The 21,805-nt window shown below is 42.0% G+C and overlaps 1 protein-coding gene and 1 long non-coding RNA gene across 20 annotated transcripts in view; one reads left to right on the forward strand and one right to left on the reverse strand.

Moving 5' to 3' along the window:
* Window positions 1-2,119, forward strand: part of LOC140609840 (uncharacterized) — a 35,569-nt gene extending 33,450 nt beyond the window's left edge. Inside the window, exon 3 of the long non-coding RNA XR_012011568.1 lies at window positions 1,695-2,119. This is a non-coding gene — a long non-coding RNA (uncharacterized lncRNA). The remainder of the gene's footprint in view (window positions 1-1,694) is intronic.
* Window positions 1-21,805, reverse strand: part of ATG7 (autophagy related 7) — a 244,616-nt gene that overhangs the window by 64,855 nt on the left and 157,956 nt on the right. For 3 of the 19 annotated variants that reach the window (XR_012011563.1, XR_012011562.1, XR_012011560.1), the window contains 2 exons: window positions 19,729-19,988; window positions 19,151-19,196 (listed from right to left, as the gene is read on the reverse strand). The exons of 12 other annotated variants lie outside the window; for them this stretch is intronic. Coding sequence is in view for 1 of the 7 variants with exons in the window: in XM_072785119.1 (XP_072641220.1) it covers window positions 19,164-19,196 (33 nt within the window). In the remaining 6 variants the exon portion in view is untranslated. The remainder of the gene's footprint in view (window positions 1-19,150; window positions 19,197-19,728; window positions 19,989-21,805) is intronic. 4 more of the 19 variants (XR_012011558.1, XR_012011561.1, XR_012011559.1 and 1 more) reach the window with 3 other exon arrangements.

Below are 21,805 nucleotides of genomic sequence, written 5' to 3' on the forward strand. Positions count from 1 at the left end.
GGAGAACCTTTACAAGAATAGAGAGGATTGGGAATGACTATGGTCTGTTCTGGTGAGGACACTGGTCTGGTGGGGGGCCTTGGAGGGGCAGTTGAGGAGTTCAGAGCTTTGACTGGGTGTTTGGTCCCAGCAGTAATACATTAAAAGCCAGCATTTTCAGAAGATTAATCCAAGCAGGGTAATAGATGGACTGGAGGGTGAGAAGGTAGGAAATTATATCACCTGAAATAGCAATGTGCCTGTATAGGACAAGCCTGATATAATACACCATAGGAGTCAGTACCCTCCTTCAGCAGCCACACTACATGAGGTCCACAATGGAAAGTTCTCAAAGCTATAATCCTGAGAACAGGAATCATAGCCCTTGATTGCATGCCTTGATAATTGCTATTTTAGGATTCTTTCTAACTGAGGCACACTGGAATTGAGTTTACAGAAATTCTGCTTGGAGATCATAGCCTTGCTTCTAGGAAAGTATACAAAAAAGAGGGGTTAAACATAGAATAGGAGAAAAAAATACTGGATCGAAAGCCAGGATACCTGGAATCCAATTTCATTTTGACCAAAAACTCAGAGTCATTCTAGGCCTCCACTTCTTCACTCTTAAAATGAGGGCTCTATGATGTGAGACATGAAGAAATCCTGAATTGCCAAAGAGGGCTCATTTCTATCTGAGGAATCAGGTCCAATCTTTTTGTATAATGATAAGTCGAGCCAAAATTGTGGTTTTAATATTTCATTCCAATTTGCATGAAGCATTTATATCAACAAAGGGCTCTATATTATTAAAATATCATAATCTGGGCTTCTGTAAACTATTATTACTGTAATAGCAGTGAATGTATACAATAGACCGGAATATTGGCAGAGACTTCTAGGGAACAAAAATGAGCTTCATGTACCAAAGCTGCCCCATGATGACGATTCACAGACATTTAAAATAAAAATTAAGCAAATATCTGCTTTGTGTCTTGAGGGAATAAACAAGCTCTGTACAAGCTGCATGAAGACAGAGTAGGAGCATCCAAGTATGATAGGGAGAAGATGATGGAAAATCAGGGGAAATCAGGGAGCAAAATGACTGCTTAGAACTTGACACAGTTACAAACACAAGAATACCCAATAAAGGCCACATCAGAAAGGACATTAAGAAAGTCCTATGGATTTGTGTTTATTTTAATTCAAGCAATGACAGCTTTATTTTTCCTTTCCAACTTCAGAAGGAATGATAATGCATTCTACACAATCAGCACTACTGATTCTTTACTCAAATTGGGTAGAAGATCAAATGAGACAGTACTGGGGACCTCCTAGGGTGATGGGATTATTAAATGTCCGGACCTGGTGATGAGTCACAGAAGATGTCTCTAGCTTTTTAAATGGCCCCCGGATATTACAGTCTCTTTGATAGCCCTGAAATGTCTTTTTAGAGGCACTGGTCTAGTGGGGGCACAAAGCCTCCATGGCCGCCAAAGAAGACCAGGATAAACCTAGCCACAGTAGGCTTCCAAACACAGCTCTGGGTGGCTTTTGCTAGGGTAGGGAGGCTGAGGTTGTTTTATGGTGGAGGAAGTGGGGGAGGGAAAAGGAGGGGGAAGAAAAAAAACACTATCTCATCCTTGGGAAACTAGCACAATGACTTCCCTGGATGAGTTTGTTCAAGCGAAATCTCTACCTCCCACCCTTGCTTACAGGTCAGCGAACCCATTCACAGATTAGGAAGTGACCCACCAGCACCCAGAGTGAGAAGAGGGGCGTGGTGGTGGAAACGTTTGGAGAGAATGCCGTATCCTGTTTAACTTGGCCTTGCCAACATTTCTTTAAAGAGCAAAACGTCCTACTTCCAATGGCCTTTCTGTTCATAAAACGGGCTGTTCTCCACATTTACGAAATCACTCTCCCTGCTTCACTTCACCTCTCCTGCATTACTCTACTCATCTGTGAGACAGGGAAGGAGCTCTAACTTACATCATAACACCGCTGTGGAAAAATGCCTGGAAATAAAAATGTGATATGCTTGCAAAAGGTAATACAATGCAAGTCCTTACAGTGCAACATTCCCTGGATATGGTCTTTATCTCGTTACTGGCCACTCGGATAAGAGAAAATAAAGAGTGAATGTGGGAAATAAAACTAGATAAAGTATGCTGGTGGCCAGAACTAAGAAGGATTCTCTAAAGCCACATTTATGAACAAGGGCAAAACACAAACTTTGTGACAGTGACGGCCACTGGGAACACTACCTTAAAGTTTCAGAAAGTGTAGAGTCAGCATTAGTACAGACGCAAAATCTTGGATAAGGCTGCAGGTGGATAAATAAAGCCTCACTGTTGATGTGCTAGCAAGGTGCCTTTTCCCCATGGCCTTAGGGAAACTGCCTATGACTCTTCAGCAGAAATAACTTTTGAGGGGATCCCTGGGTGGCTCAGTGGTTTAGCGCCTGCCTTTGACCCAGGGCGTGATCCTGGAGTCCCAGGATTGAGTCCCGCGTCGGGCTCCCAGCATGGAGCCTGCTTCTCCCTCTGCCTGTGTCTCTGCCTCTCTCTCTCTCTATATATATATATCATGAATAAATAAATAAAATCTGTAAAAAAAAATAACTTTTGAGTAGTTTGGTCAGGACACCTCCACTGCCTGTCAACCAACAGAACAGGGAGCTGCCAATATCACTGAGATCATGGGGTTGGAGTCTGCTTCACTCTGTGTCCTTGTAGGAGACCACGTGAGAGTAAGGGTACCCAAATCTTCATCTGCTATGGTTTCCCATCCTGTTGCCCCACCGTATCTACCCAAACTTCTCTCTCATCGTCTCCCATCATCACCTCATATCTGCCTACCTTCACTGGGTGCTCCTCAATTCTGTCACACTTCAAGATCCATGACAGTCCCTGCCTTCTTCCCCAGATGTTCTAATTCATGACCACCTTACTAGAGCTCACCTGAGCCTTCACTGTGCACCTATGAACAACCATAGAACATCAGGGTTGTTTCTAGGGCATCTTGTTCCAAAGATCTTTAGTGCATGAATCCCTCTCACAAACCCTCTGACAAGTGGCCACTGGGGCCCTACGACTGGTATGAGGTCCATCCTCCATAAATGTGAGTCCTTTACACCCACACACACTCATGAGGCCACCTATTTCTTCTGTTCAGCAGCTTCAAGTATGGGTAATGGAACCAGAGACTCTCTCTGTAACCTCTCCCTAATCCTAAGCTGGCCTTCTAGGGCATAGCCTTGTGTGCCTCACATACGGGACAGCCTTCGGATATTTGGGGATCAGACATAGGTGTCCTTTTTCTTTTTCCAACTAACTACCCCTTCTTTTATTTGAGAATGTTCCAGGTAACATGGTTTCTGATCCTGGTTCTCAACATCTTTCAGCATCTTTAAGTGCAGTCATCTGAAATGAGGTCAGTATTGTATCCAGGTTTGGATACTGGCCATTCAGTTTTGAGAAATGGGAGTTTGCAGTACAGAAGCTGTATGTTATGCCCCTTCATACCATGGCTTCACTCACACAGTACTTGCAAGCATCCATGATCTCTCCTCACAGGTGCTATTTATTGTGTCTCTCCCATTCTAGACTCACAGAAGCTTTTTTAATGATCTAAGGATTTACACTTGTGCCTGTTATATTTCAACTTTCTAGGTTCAGCCTTGTGTCCATCATGATCTCTTTAGATCCTGATTTTAGTGCCCTTCTAGGTTTAGCATCACCCATGAATTAGTTAGACGTGTCTATTCTGTTGTAACCTAAATCATGGATAAAAATGCTGAAAAAGTTTTGAGAACTTATTCCTTTTGACACATCATCTTCCCTTTGGGCTGCAAACTACATTATGCAATACCATCCATATAATAAATGCTTATGTACATTGTTAAATTATTCCAAATTCTCCCCCATATACATTATAATTATATTTTCATGGTAATGATGGAATCTATCTCAATTTTCTTGCTGGGTTTATCCTCTCTTAAGTCTCCCTCTTGCTTTTGCCCTCAGAACTTGGGGAACACAATGTAGCCTGCAAAGCCCAAGAAATACACATTATGTCAATAACATGTTCCTTAAATCCTTTTGTGGAGTCTATCCTGATTGGCTGTAAAGTCAGAATGTAGAAAACCCATCGCATTAAGGCAGACAACATTTGTGAATCCTCTGATTTCCTGTTTGGCTCCAATGTCAATATAATAATAGCTTCTTGTAGATATTTTTACTGTAGGATAAACAGACTAAGCTCCACTTTTAAATACAAGGATTTGAGTAAGGCAGTGCATGCCAAAATGGGGGCTTCTGTGTACCTCCTATAAAATCATCTTCTTGTAATATTCCTTAGTAGAAACAGCTCAAGATGGTCAACGTTAACAAGGGGAGTGCAATGGTGATAGTCCTCATCAAATGCATTCCCCATCCCCAAGAGAACTGAAAACATAATCAGGGGAAAGATAATCCCACTTTGACAGAAAAAGGAAAACAGGAATCTAAACATGTTGGAAGCTCAGTGGCTATTTGATGATTCTAAGAACCACACTCTTGTTCAGCTTAGAAAACACTATACCGTGAGGTTTGGACACCAGGGAAATAGGACTAAGGTCCTAGGGCATCTGTTTCTGTTCCTTTTCAGACTCTGGGATAGAGCATGACTGGCTAGAAAAGATGGGGATTTCACTTCCCTGACCATGACCTGGTTGGGGGTTGTGGCTGGTGGGGGTAGAGGGCATATTAGAATGTGTGTGTAGGTGGGGAACGTAGGAAAAGCATTTCTAATATGACTATTACTTTGTTTCTTTTTGATCATAGCAGGCTATCTAATACATAATAAACTTCGAATTCTTAAATGATATTAAGTAGAAAATCGGGATTTAGGGGTGGGCATAGTTGCAAAAAGGTCAAGAACCCAATGCAATCTAAGGTGATAAGAGGTTGAAGCAGTAGTTACCTTTGGGGTTACTGCAAGAAATGGGTCCAAGGCTCTGGAGTACTGGAAATGTTCTGAATCTCAGTGTGGGTAGTATTTACACAGGTGTGCAGATCAGAAAAATTCATTGAGATGTATACTTCAGATTTGTACACAATCAAGATTTAGTTGTATATAAATTATACAACCCTCAAAAAGTTAAAAAAAAATAACAAAAAGGTTGAGAACCACCAGCTTGGTAGCCTCGTACTAGCCTTACTATCATCCCCTTTAACTTATGGTACTGGTATGAGAGGGGTGCCCAGCTCTTTATCACTCCAATGTTTATAAGATACAAAAGGATGTTGTTAACTTGGGGAAGCTGAGAAATTATACCACCCATCAAAGTAATCTTTCAACGAGCTGAATTCTAGGTCTTCGTGAGGCCTGATGCAAAGCTGGGGTGTCTCTTAGAGCCAGTTGGGACAGCATGAACCCACGGGAAGGAAGGGTGATGGTCCCCAGACACAGCTTTTCAGACCTGCAGGAAGAGGGTCTGCTGGGGCCAAGCTACCAGCTGAAAAGACACAGGTCTGGGGTAACAAGTACCTTTCTTTGCTTCTAGCTTCCAACCGAGGGACAAGAGGTCAAAGGAAACCAAAGGGAAGACATTCTAACTCTAGGGAAAGGTAGTGGGTCTGAGAAGCGAGGCTGAGGCCTTGGGGTCTCAAAGGAGGCAGCAGACCCAAATACCATGAGACACTGAGCGCTGCTGCCATTTCCACAGCTGCTTCTGGCACTGGGCCAGGGGTGGGCAATTTCCCCTCTTTCACAACATCAATATATTCGCATCATGAACTTTCCATTTTAAAGGCAGGCAGACCAGGAGAGCAGAGTATATAGAGTGATAGGAGACCAGAGAGGGAGAAAAGATTTCCAGGATGTGTCTCACATGCTTCCACACGTGGAGGATAAAGGGTACTCTGGACGCTGTCTCAGATACCTACTGCATTACAGTCCTTTGTCACAAAAGTCTCAGGGGCAAGGGAAATGGCACTGATTTGCCACCTACTCTACCCCCAGCCTAGTGCTAAGTTTCTCACAAATGTCTGCCTGTTTGGTCCTGACAGACTTTACAGCGGGCATCTTCACTCCCATTTTATAGGTAAGAACACTGCAGCCAGCCCACAAAGATGAGATGATTTGTCCACAGTCATACCACTGGCCAAAGGTAGAGGCAGGAATCAGAGTTCTGAAGATCAAGGCTTTCTCCACTTTAGCTGGTCTCAAGGCAGAATCGGAGTCTCCGTTCACCAAGCTCAACAAAGTTCTGGCCGTTTTGGGATACTGTGGTATGGACGTTAAGTGTAAGGCTTAATTCAGGGGTTTGTTATACAATGCACTTGTTGAGATTCTGTTTTCACCTCGATTACAGAAGATAGTAATTTGTTAACTTAAATAAGACCTTATATACTCTTTTGACAACAGGAGAAATCAGTGACATAATGATCTCAGTACTTGCTATGTAAAATACAAAAAAATGTAGAACTCTAGGTTTTTGTGGTAGTCCCACACACATTTTATTTTGTTATAGGATATAGGTGGAACTTATAACGTACAACAAATAACTAATCCTGAGTGAAAAAAATTTAAGATCCCTAATTGGTTTTGTGGTAAAAAATACAACTTACCATTTAAAAAATATAAAATCTACCATTTTAGCCATTTAAAAAAGTACAGCTCAATGGCATTAACTACATTCACATGCTGTAACAACCATCACCATCATCCATCTCCAGAATTTGTTCATTTTTCCAAACTCTGTCCCCACTAAACATGAACTCCTGTATCTGTTCTTAAAGTAGCAGTTTTCACAGTACTTTGCCCGGAGCACATGCTTAGAAAATGCTTGTTGAAGAAAAGTGAGATTTATAGTTATATGAGAGGACCAACTATTATATTATATAAATAAAAGAGATTAAAGTGAGTATATTTTTCCATCACTAAAGACTAACAGCATCCATAGCCAAGAAGAATTAAGAGTAATTTATGACTTGTTTACTCTTCTGGCATCAACTCTAATCATCTGTTGTGACTAAGACCTCTTGTTCCTTTTAGATGCATTAGCAGGTGGTAGTGAAGTCTAGTGAAGGGGGTGGGAAAGAAGAGATGGCTGGCTAGCCAGCACTCAAGGATAGTTGTTGCCCTGTCACTCACTCTGTGGAGAGGGACTCAGTACTCTCCTAGACAAGCTTCCTTTGACAGATTTGTATGACTTGGCAGTGACCCTCTGATGGAAATTCACTGAAGAGCATGAATCTCAAGTCCTGGTGAGCAAATCTTTCAGAGAGCTTCTGTGCATAGAAGCTGCCTGGAAAGAAGGCAAAGGCTTCCCCAGTACCCTTTTGTGTGAAATTGGGGAAGCAGAGAAGCATGGATCACAAGGCTTTTTATTGATTTCAGGGCACCACAGAAGCATGCAAAGCCTCAACAAGCAGCTCCTTTACTTCAGAATGATCTAATGTGGTAAAGACACAATGCCCTAAGTGGAGAGGGCTGGAGGTAGGCTATTTGTTGGGGACAGGTTAGCTGGATTTTCAAAAAATGACTGAGGGACCAGGCATGCACATAGCAATGGCCACTGGGCCACTGGTTGACCTTACCTTTCTTTAGCAAAAAAGAAAAAAAAAATTGAAGTAATAAATTTTGCCAGAGAAAAAACTGTTCATTGGGACACTACTCATGTCTGTGGTTTTGGATTCTTCTGACAATTGTTGTTCATTAACTTTTCCTTTCGTTCCTGGAGACTATACCTTACCCAATGTTTCATACTCAAAACCCTAGGCTGGGAAGGTGATTCTGAGCTGGTAGATTTGGACTAGTTGAGAGATGCTCTGTTCCAAGAGAGGGGACCGATAATTATCCAGGCTTTGGAAGTAACTTTATGATGTTTGGATTTTGTGCTGGCACCAGCCTCTGGGTTTTAAGCACTCTGCTGTCATATGGCACGCAGCCTCTCCAAGAAAAACTCTATAAAATGAAAATACTTTATTGCCATGGCCTTTGACTTTTTGAGTCACAAAAATACTGTAATCTCTTGCAACATTTAATTTAATTTAAACTAAGTTCACCTAAAGAAAAAATTAGTTCTGAATCTGCCCATTTCATTTCTTAAAAAGCACTAGTCTTCTCTATGGTGTCACTGTTTTGTTTGCTATGTGCCAAACTGTTATTTCACATACGTGAAAAGAAAATTGGCATCAAGTCCGTATGAACTCAACTACTGGCAAAGGCAATGCTAGAGCTTGCCATTGAGAAGATTAGATTCCCAAGAAACTCCTCTAGCACTGTCCAATATCCACAAACTAAAAGAGTGTGTGTGTGTAAATATACACACACTTATTTGATTTGAAGAAGCTGATGCTGCATACCCACCCCAGAGTTCAGGTAGGGTAGTATTCCATTAGTTTAAGTTGCCCCGAGCTTAAATATCTCAGTTGTACATAACTAAAAAAAAAAAAGAAAAAGAAAAAAAAACATAACCAAAAAATTGTGCATGATTAATAAGATAAATAGGAAATTGAGAATTTATTTTTATTCAAGTCTGAACTTGCACATTTTGATTATCTCCCTCACATGCTTAAAAATTAGATGATTCATACTTTCCTTATTGATTAGATCATGTTCAGTTGGTATGGGGGGAGATTAGGAAAAGCACTTTTAAATTTTCATCTAATGTTTTCTCTTACTTTTTAAAGGTCTTTTGCTATTTAAGTCTGCCATTTTTAAGACTGTTTAGCCTTTGCCCTCACAGATTCAAACGTGGAACTAAACCAAGAGAAAAATGGAAAATTGGTATTATCCAGAATTGTGGTAAGTAGTCTGGTACTCTGAGGCAGTAGTTGAAAACTGTGCTCTCTGGAACCAGGGATCCTTAGTCCCCTGTAATAACGCAGCTCTGGTGGCTGTGCCACCGCAGCAGGCATCTTTGTGTCTGTTCCGTCTCTTTAGGGCCTTGCCCTTAAAGTGCACTATTACGGGCTCAAGAATGATTGCAGGTGAGGTTAGGCAATCATTTGAAACTGAGATGTATTCTTTCATAACTCGGTCTTACAAAGGTCGAATATAGGGGATCCCTGGGTGGCGCAGCGGTTTGGCGCCTGCCTTTGGCCCAGGGCGTGATCCTGGAGACCGGGGATCGAATCCCATGTCGGGCTCCCGGTGCATGGAGCCTGCTTTTCCCTCTGCCTATGTCTCTGCCTCTCTCTCTCTCTCTCTCTCTCTCTGTGTGACTATCATAAATAAATAAAAAATTAAAAAAAAAAAAAAAAAAAAAAAAAAAAAAAAAACAAAGGTCGAATATATCTAAAAGAAAGATGGAGATCCACTTTGGAAAAACAGGCAGAGACTATTTATTAGGTTTGGATACTTCAGATTTTCATATTCATTCTCTAAATAACCATTGTGTTTTTCTTAGTCACTAGGGAACCACCTATGGGGACATACTAAGTTCTCCGACAGGGCTGTCAATCAGAGAGACTCTATCTTCCCTACCCTGCCCCCAGGGATGACATGCGACCCAGGCTTGGCCAATCGAATGGTATCATTTCCTTGGGGCTGGGAATTAGTCCAGGGGGTGGAGTATGACTCACTAGGGCCAATGGGAGTCTTTCCTTGAGGCCAATTTATGAAAGGCAGAAGACACATGTTACTAATAGAGTTGCTCAGCAAGGAAGATTAGAATCTGGGGCTACTGATGGCCATGTTTCCTACCACAGGGAGAAGTCTAGAAACCTATCCTAAAAACAAGGCCAGGCACAGGCAGACTCAACTGAGAAATGAACAGAAAGTAAGTCTCAGGAGGGACCGAGTCCCAGTTTCTAGCTCTGGTTCTTGCAGCTCTTTTTTTCATCCTATTAGTGGTTCCAATAACATAACTTAAGCCAAGAAATGTACTCTTTGCTAAGGTTGGTTAGGATTAGATGTTTGTCACATGGAAAGAGTTCTGGATCATGCAGCGGCCCATCCTAATTTGGGAACCAAAGTGTGTTACTAACATTAGTGATTAATGGCTTTCCAGGTGCCACTTATGCCAATGTTCTGCTAGTGGCATCCCATATCAATTTATAGGTCAAGAAAGGAATGCTGATATGCCTACAACAGAGCGAGGAAAAATGTTTGTGTTTAAAAAAGAGCACAATTATGTTCCCATTTAGCATTTCTCAGCACATGGAGCAGATTTACATTCGTTACTGATTGATTCAGGAGTTTGTAGCCCAAAAATTCTTACCCACATCTCATTTCATCAGTATCCTTCATCTACCTTATGGAACAAAAGGCCAGGAACCAGATTGGGAAAGAATAAAAGAAAAGCTTCCATTCATAGAAGGGCTTGATTCTTCCTCTCCATATGTTGAGATTCTGCTTCTTTCGCTAATCCAGAGCTGAACATCTCAAAGATGCTGGCAGGTACAAACATGCTCCCTTTTAATTACACTACCAAATTGCTGCAATAACTGATTGCCAGTTAAATAATTATAATCAAGTGCCCATTGTGCATAACAATCATTTAATGACTACCATCCGAAAACACTATAATAAAGAGAGCTTTAATAAAGAAAACTGGAAAAGAGCCAAGGTTTTATGGCGGTTTGCTTAAAGGGAAAGAGAGTCATAATCTGTATTTAAGATTAAAAGAAGCCTTTAATCCAGATGCTCAACATTAAACAAGAGAGTGGAGTCATGTTTTGATCAAAAGTTACTGCATGCATAAAAGAAAGTAATGTAAATGTTCTTTAAAAAAAAAAAAAACTTCAGTAAATTATATTAAGTAAGTGTTTGTAACCATTTGCTTTGGAAAAAAAAATTAAAAAGAAGAAAAACATCTGATTTTCATTTTGGATAAGAATACTTAGCTAAAATAAAATAAAAGGGAATAGCATTTTATTTGATTTGTATAATATCATTGAAAATCGGTGAGATGCCATTCAACTTACCTGGTACCAGTAATCATTCCCCTTCTACTGACCCTACTTATTTTTTGCCCTCACTTTACTAGACCAGACCCATATCTTTGGGAGGTATAATTATATTCTCACACAAAGTCCTAAATTGAAATGATTTTGGTGATCTCAGCTAGCAAACAGTAGTTCTCACTGGAGGGGGGAAAACAAAAAACAAAAAAAATCTCACCACATAAAACTCAGATCAACTGACAGCTACTGCCCCTGCTGATGTGTGGAGTATTTGGCTAACAAATTAAGGCTGCAATTCCTAGAACTGCAACCATTTTCTACCAGCTGATATGGAGCCTGGCCAACAATAAACACCAGAGATTCCAGATTTTGCTAGAGTGAATGCTAAAGGCTTTCAAGAAGGAAGAAAATAACTCAAAAGAAAACCAAAACTGGTTCCTATAGATGAGAGCAGATTGGGCTCCAACAGCTCTCCTAGTATCTCAGGATACAAAGGAGCAGGACTTGACCCTTGTCAGGTGCCCACAGAAACAGCCACTCCTCAGGAGGTCATGATGATGTCTTGGGGCTGTGAAAAGCCCCTGAGCCCCTGAGGGAAGCATATCAAAGCTAGGGATCATTTCTGTCCCAGGGTGAACACACAGAGCAGAAGAGGCTACCCTGGTGCTCTTGAGATGCCCCAGAAAGCCCAGTTCCTGGTGTGTGTGCGTGCGTGTGCGTGTGTGTGTGTGTGTGTGTGTGTGTGTGTGACAGAGAGAGAAACAGAGACAAAGGACACAGATGAACTGGGGGTAGGAAAAAAATGCCTACTTGCTTATTTGGGGGTAAAGGGCAGACAGATCAGGACAGGTTTTCTGAGACCATTCTAACTTAAAACGGACTTAGGAGAAGGTATAGGAATTCAGTGAAGACACCAGGACTTTGGACATTGTAAGTTAAGTGTATCAACAAATTCTCCTTCAAAAGGTTCCTGCTTTTTAGTCTGTGTTAGAGGCATCTCATCACCTGGCCTGTACACTGCTGGGGGAATGGCTTGATGGTCCATTTTATCCCAGGCTCTCCCACAGCACTACCTGCAGAGTTTGACAGCATGTGGACTGCTCTGGGATGTGTGTTCCTACAGCAGGCTCTTCACCATCACCTGGAACCAGCTCTTCTTTGCATCTCAAAGTCACCACCAAACTCCAGTGTGCTTCCTAAGGAGCCTCCCAGCCCCCTTCTGGGAATTTGGGGTCTAGCCATTGTGCTGCCCCTGTTCCCTTTCCTCGCTAGTGAGTGGTCAGCATCTAGGCTCTCCTCATCACAGTTTCTTCCTTTATAAAAGGTAAAGGTAACATTGACACCAAACTCAGCTTATAAGGTTCTTCATGTGAGAGAGGACTTGATGAAAAATGCACAGAAAGCCATGTGACTGGCACTGATAAATGTTCACTAAGCAGGAGCCATTATTGACACACACTGTTGCCTCTAGGAGAAACCCCAAATTCAAATTCCTCTGCCAGGTATGTGATAACATCGATAATTATAACGACATAACTCATCTTGCTCAGCCACTCACCCCAAACATTCTTGTTCCTAGTTTTTTACACCCTGATCCATTCCCCACATAGCAGTCAAGGCATTAAAAAATATGCAAATCACTCCCTGTCATTCTCCTGCTTAAAACACAACATAAGCTCTCTCTCATGGCCTAGGAGAGCCCCATCACCTGTTCCCTGCCTGTGTCTCCAACCTTGCTTCCCACCACTCCCCAGCAACTCACTGTGCTTTTGCCATGCTGGCTATGTTCTCTCCCCCCTCCCCCACCCCCCTTTCTTAAATTGAACAGGCTTATTCCCACCATTGGTCTTTGCACAGGATGGTCCCCCTGCCCAGTCTCTTTCTGCATACATGTGAGGGTCTGCCTTCAGGTCTCAAGTCAGAAGCTGCCTTCTCAGATGGGTCTGCACTCACCCGCCAGTCTAAACTGTCTAACTTCTGACCCCTATTTTTCTCCTCCTCTGCTCCCCATGCCAATTCACTCTACCCTAACACCCTGTTTTGTCTGCATCTTTGTGCTCGACATTATCTGAAAGCATCTTTGTTCGTTGTGTATGAAGCTCCATGAAAACACAGACCTTGCCCTGTGTGTCTTGACTACGAGTACTTACAAGGAGCCTAACAGCAGGCAGTGAATGAATAAGCTGTATTTCCCCACAAGGCCCGACATACCGGCTGCCACTTTACTAGGCACTCAGTAAGTCTCAGCTGAACTGAAGTGCACTGAATTCAACCAAGTCCTAGATGTCCAGGGTATAGAAAAAAATCTTCCCTGGACCAAAGTCTTGTCAAATCAGGCGGACAATGGAGAGCTCATAACTGTGACCTGTGTTTATCAAGGTCATGAACCCTAAAAGGCAGGGGTCATAGGGGTGAACATGTGTAAAGACACTTAGAGGTCACAAATGTTTCTGGGTTCAACAGAAGGCTGAGCAGACATAAATGCTTAAATTTATGGCACACAGTAAACAAAGTGGTGAATGAGCATACTGTACAACTGGGACCAGGGTAACATTTAAAATAAACTCTTTTTTAAGAAGATATTTATTTGAGAGAGACGGGGGGGGGAGAGAAAGAGAGAATGCACATGAGTACGCATGCACACAAGTCGGGGTGGGGCAAAGGGAGAGACTCTCAAGCGGACTCCTCGTTGAGCATGAACCTGACATGGGGCTCAATCTCATGACCCCGAGATCATGACCTGAGCCAAAACCAAGAGTCTGATGCTCAACTGACTGAGCCCCTAAAATAAAATCTTGACTTAGTATTTATATATGCCTAGTCATGTTCAGAAAGGAGTTCAGATAGGGATCTAGAGGCAGAATTCACCATTTTCTGAACTTGAAGAGCACCATCAATTATACTGTATCACATGGCACTTAGAAGTGACAGTATCTTAATTCACTGTTTCCAATGTGTTAGTCTTACCCTTTGGCTTCAGGTCATAAATTGGAGCTTCTACTTTTCCAATATGTTTGAGTTCCTAGTCTAATTCTTGGAGAAAGGGCTTTGAAATTTAGCAGATTTGCAACGGAATCCCTGGTCTTCCACCAGTTCTATGATATTTGGCAAATTATTTATCCTCTCTTAGCCTTAATTTCTGCCTCTTTTAAGTGGTGATGACACCCATCCCACAAAGCATTGCTATGAGAAATAAATGGGATTATTTTCATGAAATTTTGGTCTACTGATGTACTTAACAGAAACAAGTACTCAATAAATTACAATTTCTGTCGGGTAGGTGGTAGGAGTTCAAAAATACTATGTGGCAACCAAATTGGGGTGGAAAGCATGCCAGGAAACAAGTTTAGGAAGCATAGTAGGAAAAGAAAACAAACTATCAATTGGAAAAGATTAAAAAAGGCCCAAAGTGCTGTAATGTTCTGTTATTACTCCCCATTTAAGAAGGATCTACCAATATTGTTATTTTATGCCTTGGTCATGGTGACAAGTGGCAGTCAGGGATGAATATTAGAAGAAAGCAATTGCTGAAGATAAAAAAATCACTGGTTAACTACAGAAAGTAAAGGGAAAGCATATTCTTGAGAACAGTATTTGCTTTAAATCTATATAGTAGTTGAGAACTCATGACAGGATTCCAATTAAAAATCATCAGGAATTTAAGTATTTCTTGATCCTATCAGGAAATGCAAGTCATCATGAAAAACTGCTGTGTTCAAATCCCTCCATTTGGCATTCCCTGGCTCTGACACATACAATAGAGCTGTTGGCCAATCACAAAGGCTAGGGTGAAAAGTAAGTGCAAGAAAGCAGTAAACTATCTTCAACAGTCCTGGGTGGGGGGTATTTATAGAAAAAAGGGAAAAGACAAGCCACCTGCTTGGGGTCTATCACACCATTTAGCTCTAGGAAATAAGAGAAATATTAGAAATATTAGCAAAAAGGATATCTTTCACTCTGTTTGCTCAGCCTGCTTTATCATCATCTTTGTGATAACAACACAAGTTTCCTAACTTTTCACCAATTTCTCCCTGCCTCTCAGAGGCTGTGTGATTTTGGTGGGCTGTTTACCCTATCACCACAGGAAATGGAAACATATCCAGCTCTGACCAGTGAGAGCTACCTCCTTGCCCCCCAAATGGTAACTGGGTCACTAGCAACCGGTGACGCAGGACCTAAGCTAGGACCAATGGGAAGAAGGCTTTCTTTCCACGGGAGTTGCTAAGCCTGGAGATAGAAGCCGTGAGCTATTAGTGCCATCTTGTTATCCCAAGGTGAGAGTGCCTAAGAATAAAGCAGTATAGAGTAAAGCCAGGCAAGAGTAGAAGATGGGAAAGTTATCACTGACACTTTTTGAACATTTAGATCTAGTGGTACCTAAGGCTAGAACTACCCACGAATTTTTCAGTTATTTGAACATACAAATCTTCACATTTGCTTACATTTCTTTGAGTTTGTGTCTAACTTCCAACGCAAAGAGTCTGACTGGTAACAGTAATTAATTCTGTAGAGTTTAATCCTAAAGGAGTTATCTAAAAAAGCCATCCACGAAGTATTTTTCTGAGTTCTCTTTAAAAAAAGGGTGGGGGGAAGAGTTAGAATATGTGAGATGCTGGGAAACCACCTATATTTCTCACGCCAGCAATCCTATTGCATCAAATATACATATGTATGATACAGCAGTATACATGAGACAACTGCACTGTGAGATTTCTGTAGACAGAAGGAGACCTTCTATTTATTATGTCCCTGTTCCTTCACCTTCACCTCACCATCAAAAAGAGTCAAACAGTCATTCATTCTTTCAAAAATGTTCTTAGTAAGTGCCGAATGCTAGGTACTGAGGATATAAAGATAATCAAGACATTATTCTTATTTTCAAGAAACTAGCAGACGATTATGATCCAATGTGACAAGGGTGAGAAGGGAACCAGGGGGGCCTTCAGAAAGGATGAAAGCTTGAAGGATGAGCATGCGTTTGTCAAGTAGAGAGAATGAGTGCCAAGGGATAGGTGGAAGTATGGGGCAGCTTAGGAGGTAGGCTAGAGCCTGCTGTAGGAGCTGTGACTGCCACTCTGAGGAGCCAATCTTTTTTTTTTTTTAATTTATTTATGATAATCACAGAGAGAGAGAGAGAGAGAGAGAGAGAGAGAGGCAGAGACACAGGCAGAGGGAGAAGCAGGCTCCATGCACTGGGAGCCCGACGTGGGATTCAATCCCGGGTCTCCAGGATCGCGCCCTGGGGCAAAGGCAGGTGCCAAACCACTGCGCCACCCAGGGATCCCTGAGGAGCCAATCTTATCCTGAAGCAATGTTCAGCCTCTACAAGTCCCTGAGTAACATGCTCGGATCTATGTGTCAGAAAGGGATGCCTGGTGGCTGCAGGAGGGTGGGCTGGAGGGGACAGGGACTGAAGGACTCACTGGAGCCTGTGATTGTCAATGGGAACTGGCTGTGGGACTTCGATGTAAAGCCAGACTAGACTAGGAGGCAAGTGTCTATAGTTCCAACTTGAAAAACAATAAATATATACATACAGATAACTTGAGAACTGGAGAATTATCCTGGTCAAGACGATTATCTGCATCTTAATGACAAAGACAGAACAAGAGTAATATAGGGAGATGGTAATACACCTCTGTGCTTTCCTCAGATTCCAGGTCTCATCCTCCTCCACCTAAGTTCTTTTCCCAAACTAAATTCCATCCACCTCATAACTTAGCTTCAGGGACGGGCGTCTGCTTCACATCTGCTAGCGGTCCTTAGGGCCCTCTGTGCTATGGCATCCCTATACTTTTTATAAAACTTGTTCACTGAATACACCTCTCTGAACCTCAACTTCCACATCTTTAAGATGGGAATACAGACATTTATCTTGGAATAAGGATTGAATAAGAGAGCACGGCACAGAACCTGGGATGTGAAAAATACCCAATACACAGAAGCTGCCACACTCCTGCTGAAGATGACATCACTGCACTGCCAAGAAACAAAAGACACCTCAAACCTACCAGCAGCTTTGCACTTCCAGGGACTTCCAGAACTTCCAGTTAATAGAATTTTGTGGTAAGAGCAAGGCAGAGGCACTTTACCAGGTAAAGTGCATGGACTAACACGAGTGCACTAACTCGGAAGGCCTCTAAGGAATCCAATCAGGCCACAGTGAAGGGTGAAACAGATGTTCATGCTCCTAGACACAGAAATGCAGTACTCATCTTGTTCCTCCTCAGTGAAAAGGTTGTTCTATTGTTGCCCCTCCTCGAAAAGCTAGGGAATGTTTTGTAACTGAAATAAGAAACTCAGGGGACAAGCAGGTTTATTGATGATGTGGTTTATTTTGTTCCTAAAGCCACATCTACAAAGATAGTTTCTTTATAGAATTTCCTACTACCCTCTTCAACCAAACCTTTTTCTGGACAAGTTGGGACTTGGCTACCAATGAGCCTGGCTTAATAGTTTGTGCAAATGAGCAAACTCAGGAAGAGATTAGAGAGCCATAATGCAAAAACCCAACAAGACTGGGCGGCTGTACACTGCTTCAGCATCTCTATCCTCAACCCACCCACACAGAGCTTTGGGTGCCAGAGGAACAAAGCTGCAGAGTTTGCAAACACTAAAAAAATATAGTCAGTTCACTTAGGGCAGTGATTCCAAAGATATCTCTTGAGAATTTAGTGACAATGAACCTCCCCTCCATAACACATGTACATGCAACCTTTTGTGTACAACTCGTGAGTGTTCAGGAACCATCCCTGCCCCACCTGCAGGCCTATCATGGTCCTGTGGGAGTTTAGACAAACCAGTTCATAGGACTTGAAAGAATGAGGTGGGAGAGTCAAGAGCTCCTCTTCTTGGGGCTTAGTTTTCTTCAGGATGCAGTTCATTGCCATGAATGCCCCCTCTTCATAGGGAGAGGGCAAATGAATGAGGGGAAACTGAGCCCAAACACTGATCTGTCACAGGGCCTAACTCTTAGGGGTTATGTAGCACCTTGGAATCTTAGTGGTGTCCACTGTGCTAGGTATGTTAAAGTCAAGGAGGATGCTCTGGAGGTGTGGAGTGGGAAGGGAGCCAGCCACCAGGTTCCCCTGGGAAGCAGCAGGAAAGCCTATTCTCTTTCTCTCAGCTCCACCTACTTCTCCCATTCTCATTCTTCACTTATGCACAGACAGCAGATTCCACAAATGATCTGTACCAGATCCAAATGGTTAAAAATAATTTGCTAAATACCTTCCTAGATGAACTGAAATACAAGACCTTTTTGAGCCTTGTCCAGCCATCTCTCAAAGGGTGAGCAGGGCTCACAGGGCTCACAATCATGCTCTTTCCTAGCTGAGTCAGACTTCTGCCTGTCAATCTTCTGATGTCACAAGTCAAACTGTGCCACGGAAGGCTGAGTAAGCATCTTTAGGAAATAGAAACTCAACTGTAAGAACACAGGTATTTCCAAATGCAAAACATCCCTGCTTGGTTTCTAACTCAGCTACTGTATATAAATTTAGCCATGATACTGGGAGAGGATTTTTTTTTTCTTTTAAAGATTTTATTTATTTATTCAAGAGAGACACAGAGGCAGAGAAGAGACATAGGCAGAGGGAGAAGCAGGCTCCCTGCAGGGAGCCTGATGTGGGACTCGATCCCAGGGCCCCAGGATCACAACCTGAGCTGAAGGCAGACACTCAACCACTGAGCTACCCAGGCATCTCACTGGGAGGGGAATTTTTAAAAAACAGAAGTCAAGAATGAAAAGAATAACAACAACGTACAAGTCACTACCTTAGGCAAGACATATAAAGTGGTCAAAAATACATATAAAGTCTTTGCCCTTATGGGGATTATATATATATTTTTTTAAGATTTTATTTATTTATTCATGAGAGACAGAGAAAGAGAGAGACAGAGACACAGACAGAGGGAGAAGCAGGCTCCATGCAGGGAGCCCGATGCGGGACTCGATCCCAGGACTCTAGGATCATGCCCTGGGCCAAAGGCAGGCGCTAAACTGCTGAGCCACCCAGGGATCCCCTGGGGATTATATCTGAATGGGGGCCGGAGTGGGAAACAGGAAATAAACACAAATATTTCAGATAGTGATTAAGTGCCATACAGAGAATAAAATGGGGTAAAGGGATAAAGAATAGTTGAGGCGCTATTTTTATATCCATTTTATAGATGAGGAAACATGATAACAAAAGTCAGGTGGATTATTCAGTGATTCATAGCTAACAAGTAGTGAATTTAAACTTAAGTCTGTCTGATTCCAAAGCTGTTCCTACCTGCTACCCCATGTTATCTCTTCAGCTTCCAGAGAAACCAAAGAATCTGGAGAACAAAGAAGAGAACAGACCACCCTTATTTTTAAAATTCCCTCTCTTTAAGAGATCAGCAAAATTCTGAGATTCATGAACTCAAATGAGTATACTACAGCTTCCATTTTGATGTTAATGCAACTAACATTTGAGATTTTCTACATGTTATTTAACATACTTTAATCCTTAATGCCACCCTTTGGGAGGGGGATTACTGTCTGTATATTTGATAGGAGAGTTTAAGTAACCTGTTGAAAATCACAGAGCTTGTAAGCGTGGAAGCTGCAACCCAGGCCTCATGCTTCTGAGTATATTGCTTTTTCCATTACACCATGCTGCCTTCCAGAAGACTCCCCAAGGAGCTACATTTTTCTCCCACTGGGAGACAAGGCAGTAACTAACTTGGCAGTGCAGACAGAAAGGAGTGACTGTTTTTGCATCTCTGCCAAGCAAGCATTCATGCCCTTTGCAATATGACTTGGACACAATACCCAACCAATCTTTAGCAACTAAGCATTCTAGAATTTGCTGAAGAATTTTCTCACCTTCTCCGTATGGGGTCCAAAATTAAGAGGGGAAAAACATATTTATGTCTCATTCAGAATTCAAAAAGTAATAAATCCTTCAAGGCTCTGGCGAGTTTCTCTAATCCGCTGTAATCATGTTTCCTTGTATAACAAGTCTTGTGATGTCTGTAGCACCGTCTTGCTATAGTAACGGCAGCCTGAATGTTGGGAGTTCTTCTTCTTGTGCCTGGGGGATTATTCCATTTTCCACATTAGGAATAAGCCGCAGACTTTAGGTTCTAAAACAGAGCCAGAAATGCTGACTAGAATCCAGATGCCCAGAATATACTTAGAACTAAATTTTACTGCCCTCTGTGCAAGGCACAAATGAAAAGAATGTACCAACTTCTAGAATACTGGTCCAGAAAGCAAAGTTATGAATAGAGCCAGCATGGTTTCTGCTGCAACCCAGAGGCTCCTTAAAGCTACATGGAGACTTTCTAATTATCTCTTCTGCTTTTTTAGTTTTTTCCCTGGCTTAAAATTTTTTTCTTTTTTTAAATACAAAGCCAAACATAGGAAGGAGGAGGTGCTATAGATTCGGGTTTTCACATACCTCTAGAACTTTATAGAGGTGTCCTTTTACATTAAAAAAATTATTTAGGTTTTCAGGGATTGATTTGATTAAAAGTGACTTTTCTTTATAGTTAAGCACTTCTAATTGTTATTAAAAGAAGTAAACTTAGGGGATCCCTGGGTGGTGCAGCGGTTTGGCGCCTGCCTTTGGCCCAGGGCATGATTCTGGAGACCCAGGATCAAATCCCACATCGGGTTCCCAGTGCATGGAGCCTGCTTCTCCCTCTGCCTGTGTCTCTGCCTCTCTCTCTCTCTGTGACTATCATAAATAAATAAAAATTCAAAAAAATTAAAAAAAAAAAAAAAAAAAAAAAAAGAAGTAAACTTATTAAATTCTTTAGTGGAAATAACTTGTTTAATACTAACAGTTGCCCGAACAAGGCTGTTATTATTTCCATTTTACAATACAGGTCTAAGTCTCAAGATGCTCCTGCTGCTAATGCCCAAGGTTACACAGCTAGAATTTCAATATAGGGGATTAGACTCCAGAACCTCTTCTACAATAAAAGGTAAAAGCCCTCTTTCCCACTGCAGAAGAGCCATTGCTTCTAGCTACTGGCTCATCAAATCTTTCCAAATTAAACTTAATTTTCATAGCAGTAATTTTCTTCTTGCATTGTTTTTTTTTTTTTTTCACTAGGAGAATGTTTAATTAAATGGTATAATTACAAGTCCATCTGGCATTCTCAGGTTTTGGAAAGCACACCCCTCAACTGATGGGAGCAGAAACATGCAGGTGTTCTAGAAACCAGCCTACTAGCTGGCAGCATCCAGCTTCTAAGGGTACCAGATACTACTTTAACAAGAGAGTGCATAGTTAATTAATCAGGAGAGTCAATGAAGGGAAAGTTGATTAGGAAAGCTTTATTGAATATATATATTTAAAGATTTATCTATTTAATTTTTTGAGAGAGAGCAAGTGTGCAAGCATGTGTGCACAAGCAGGGGATGGGCAGGAGGAGAGATAGAATCTCACACACACTCTGTGCCGAACCTGAGCCCAGTGTAGGACTCCATCTCACAAGCCTATGATCATGACTTGAGATAAAATCAAGAGTTGGACGCTTAACCAACTGAGCCACCCAGGCACCCCCTAATATATAAATATTTTTTTTTAAAGATTTTATTTATTTATTCATGAGACACACACACACACACACACACACACACACACACAGAGGCAGAGACACAGGCAGAGGGAGAGGCAGGCTCCATGCAGGGAGCCCGACGTGGGACTTGATCCCGGGACTCCAGGATCATGCCCTGAGCTGGAAGGCAGATGCTTAACTGCTGAGCCACCCAGGTGTCCCTAATATATAAATATTTTTAAAAGCATATCACGCGTCTTGTTTTTCAACCTGTACTCAGTCATTCCTCTCAGGACGGACTCTCAGTTTGTTTCAGATACCCTTAGTTTTCAATGCTCAGCACCCTTGGGCTCCTAGTAATGGCAAATACCTTCTGATGGGGACTGCTAACC

The sequence above is a fragment of the Canis lupus genome, chromosome 19 (genome assembly GCF_048164855.1).
Source record: "Canis lupus baileyi chromosome 19, mCanLup2.hap1, whole genome shotgun sequence".
In the NCBI taxonomy this organism is placed as follows: Eukaryota; Metazoa; Chordata; class Mammalia; order Carnivora; family Canidae; genus Canis; species Canis lupus.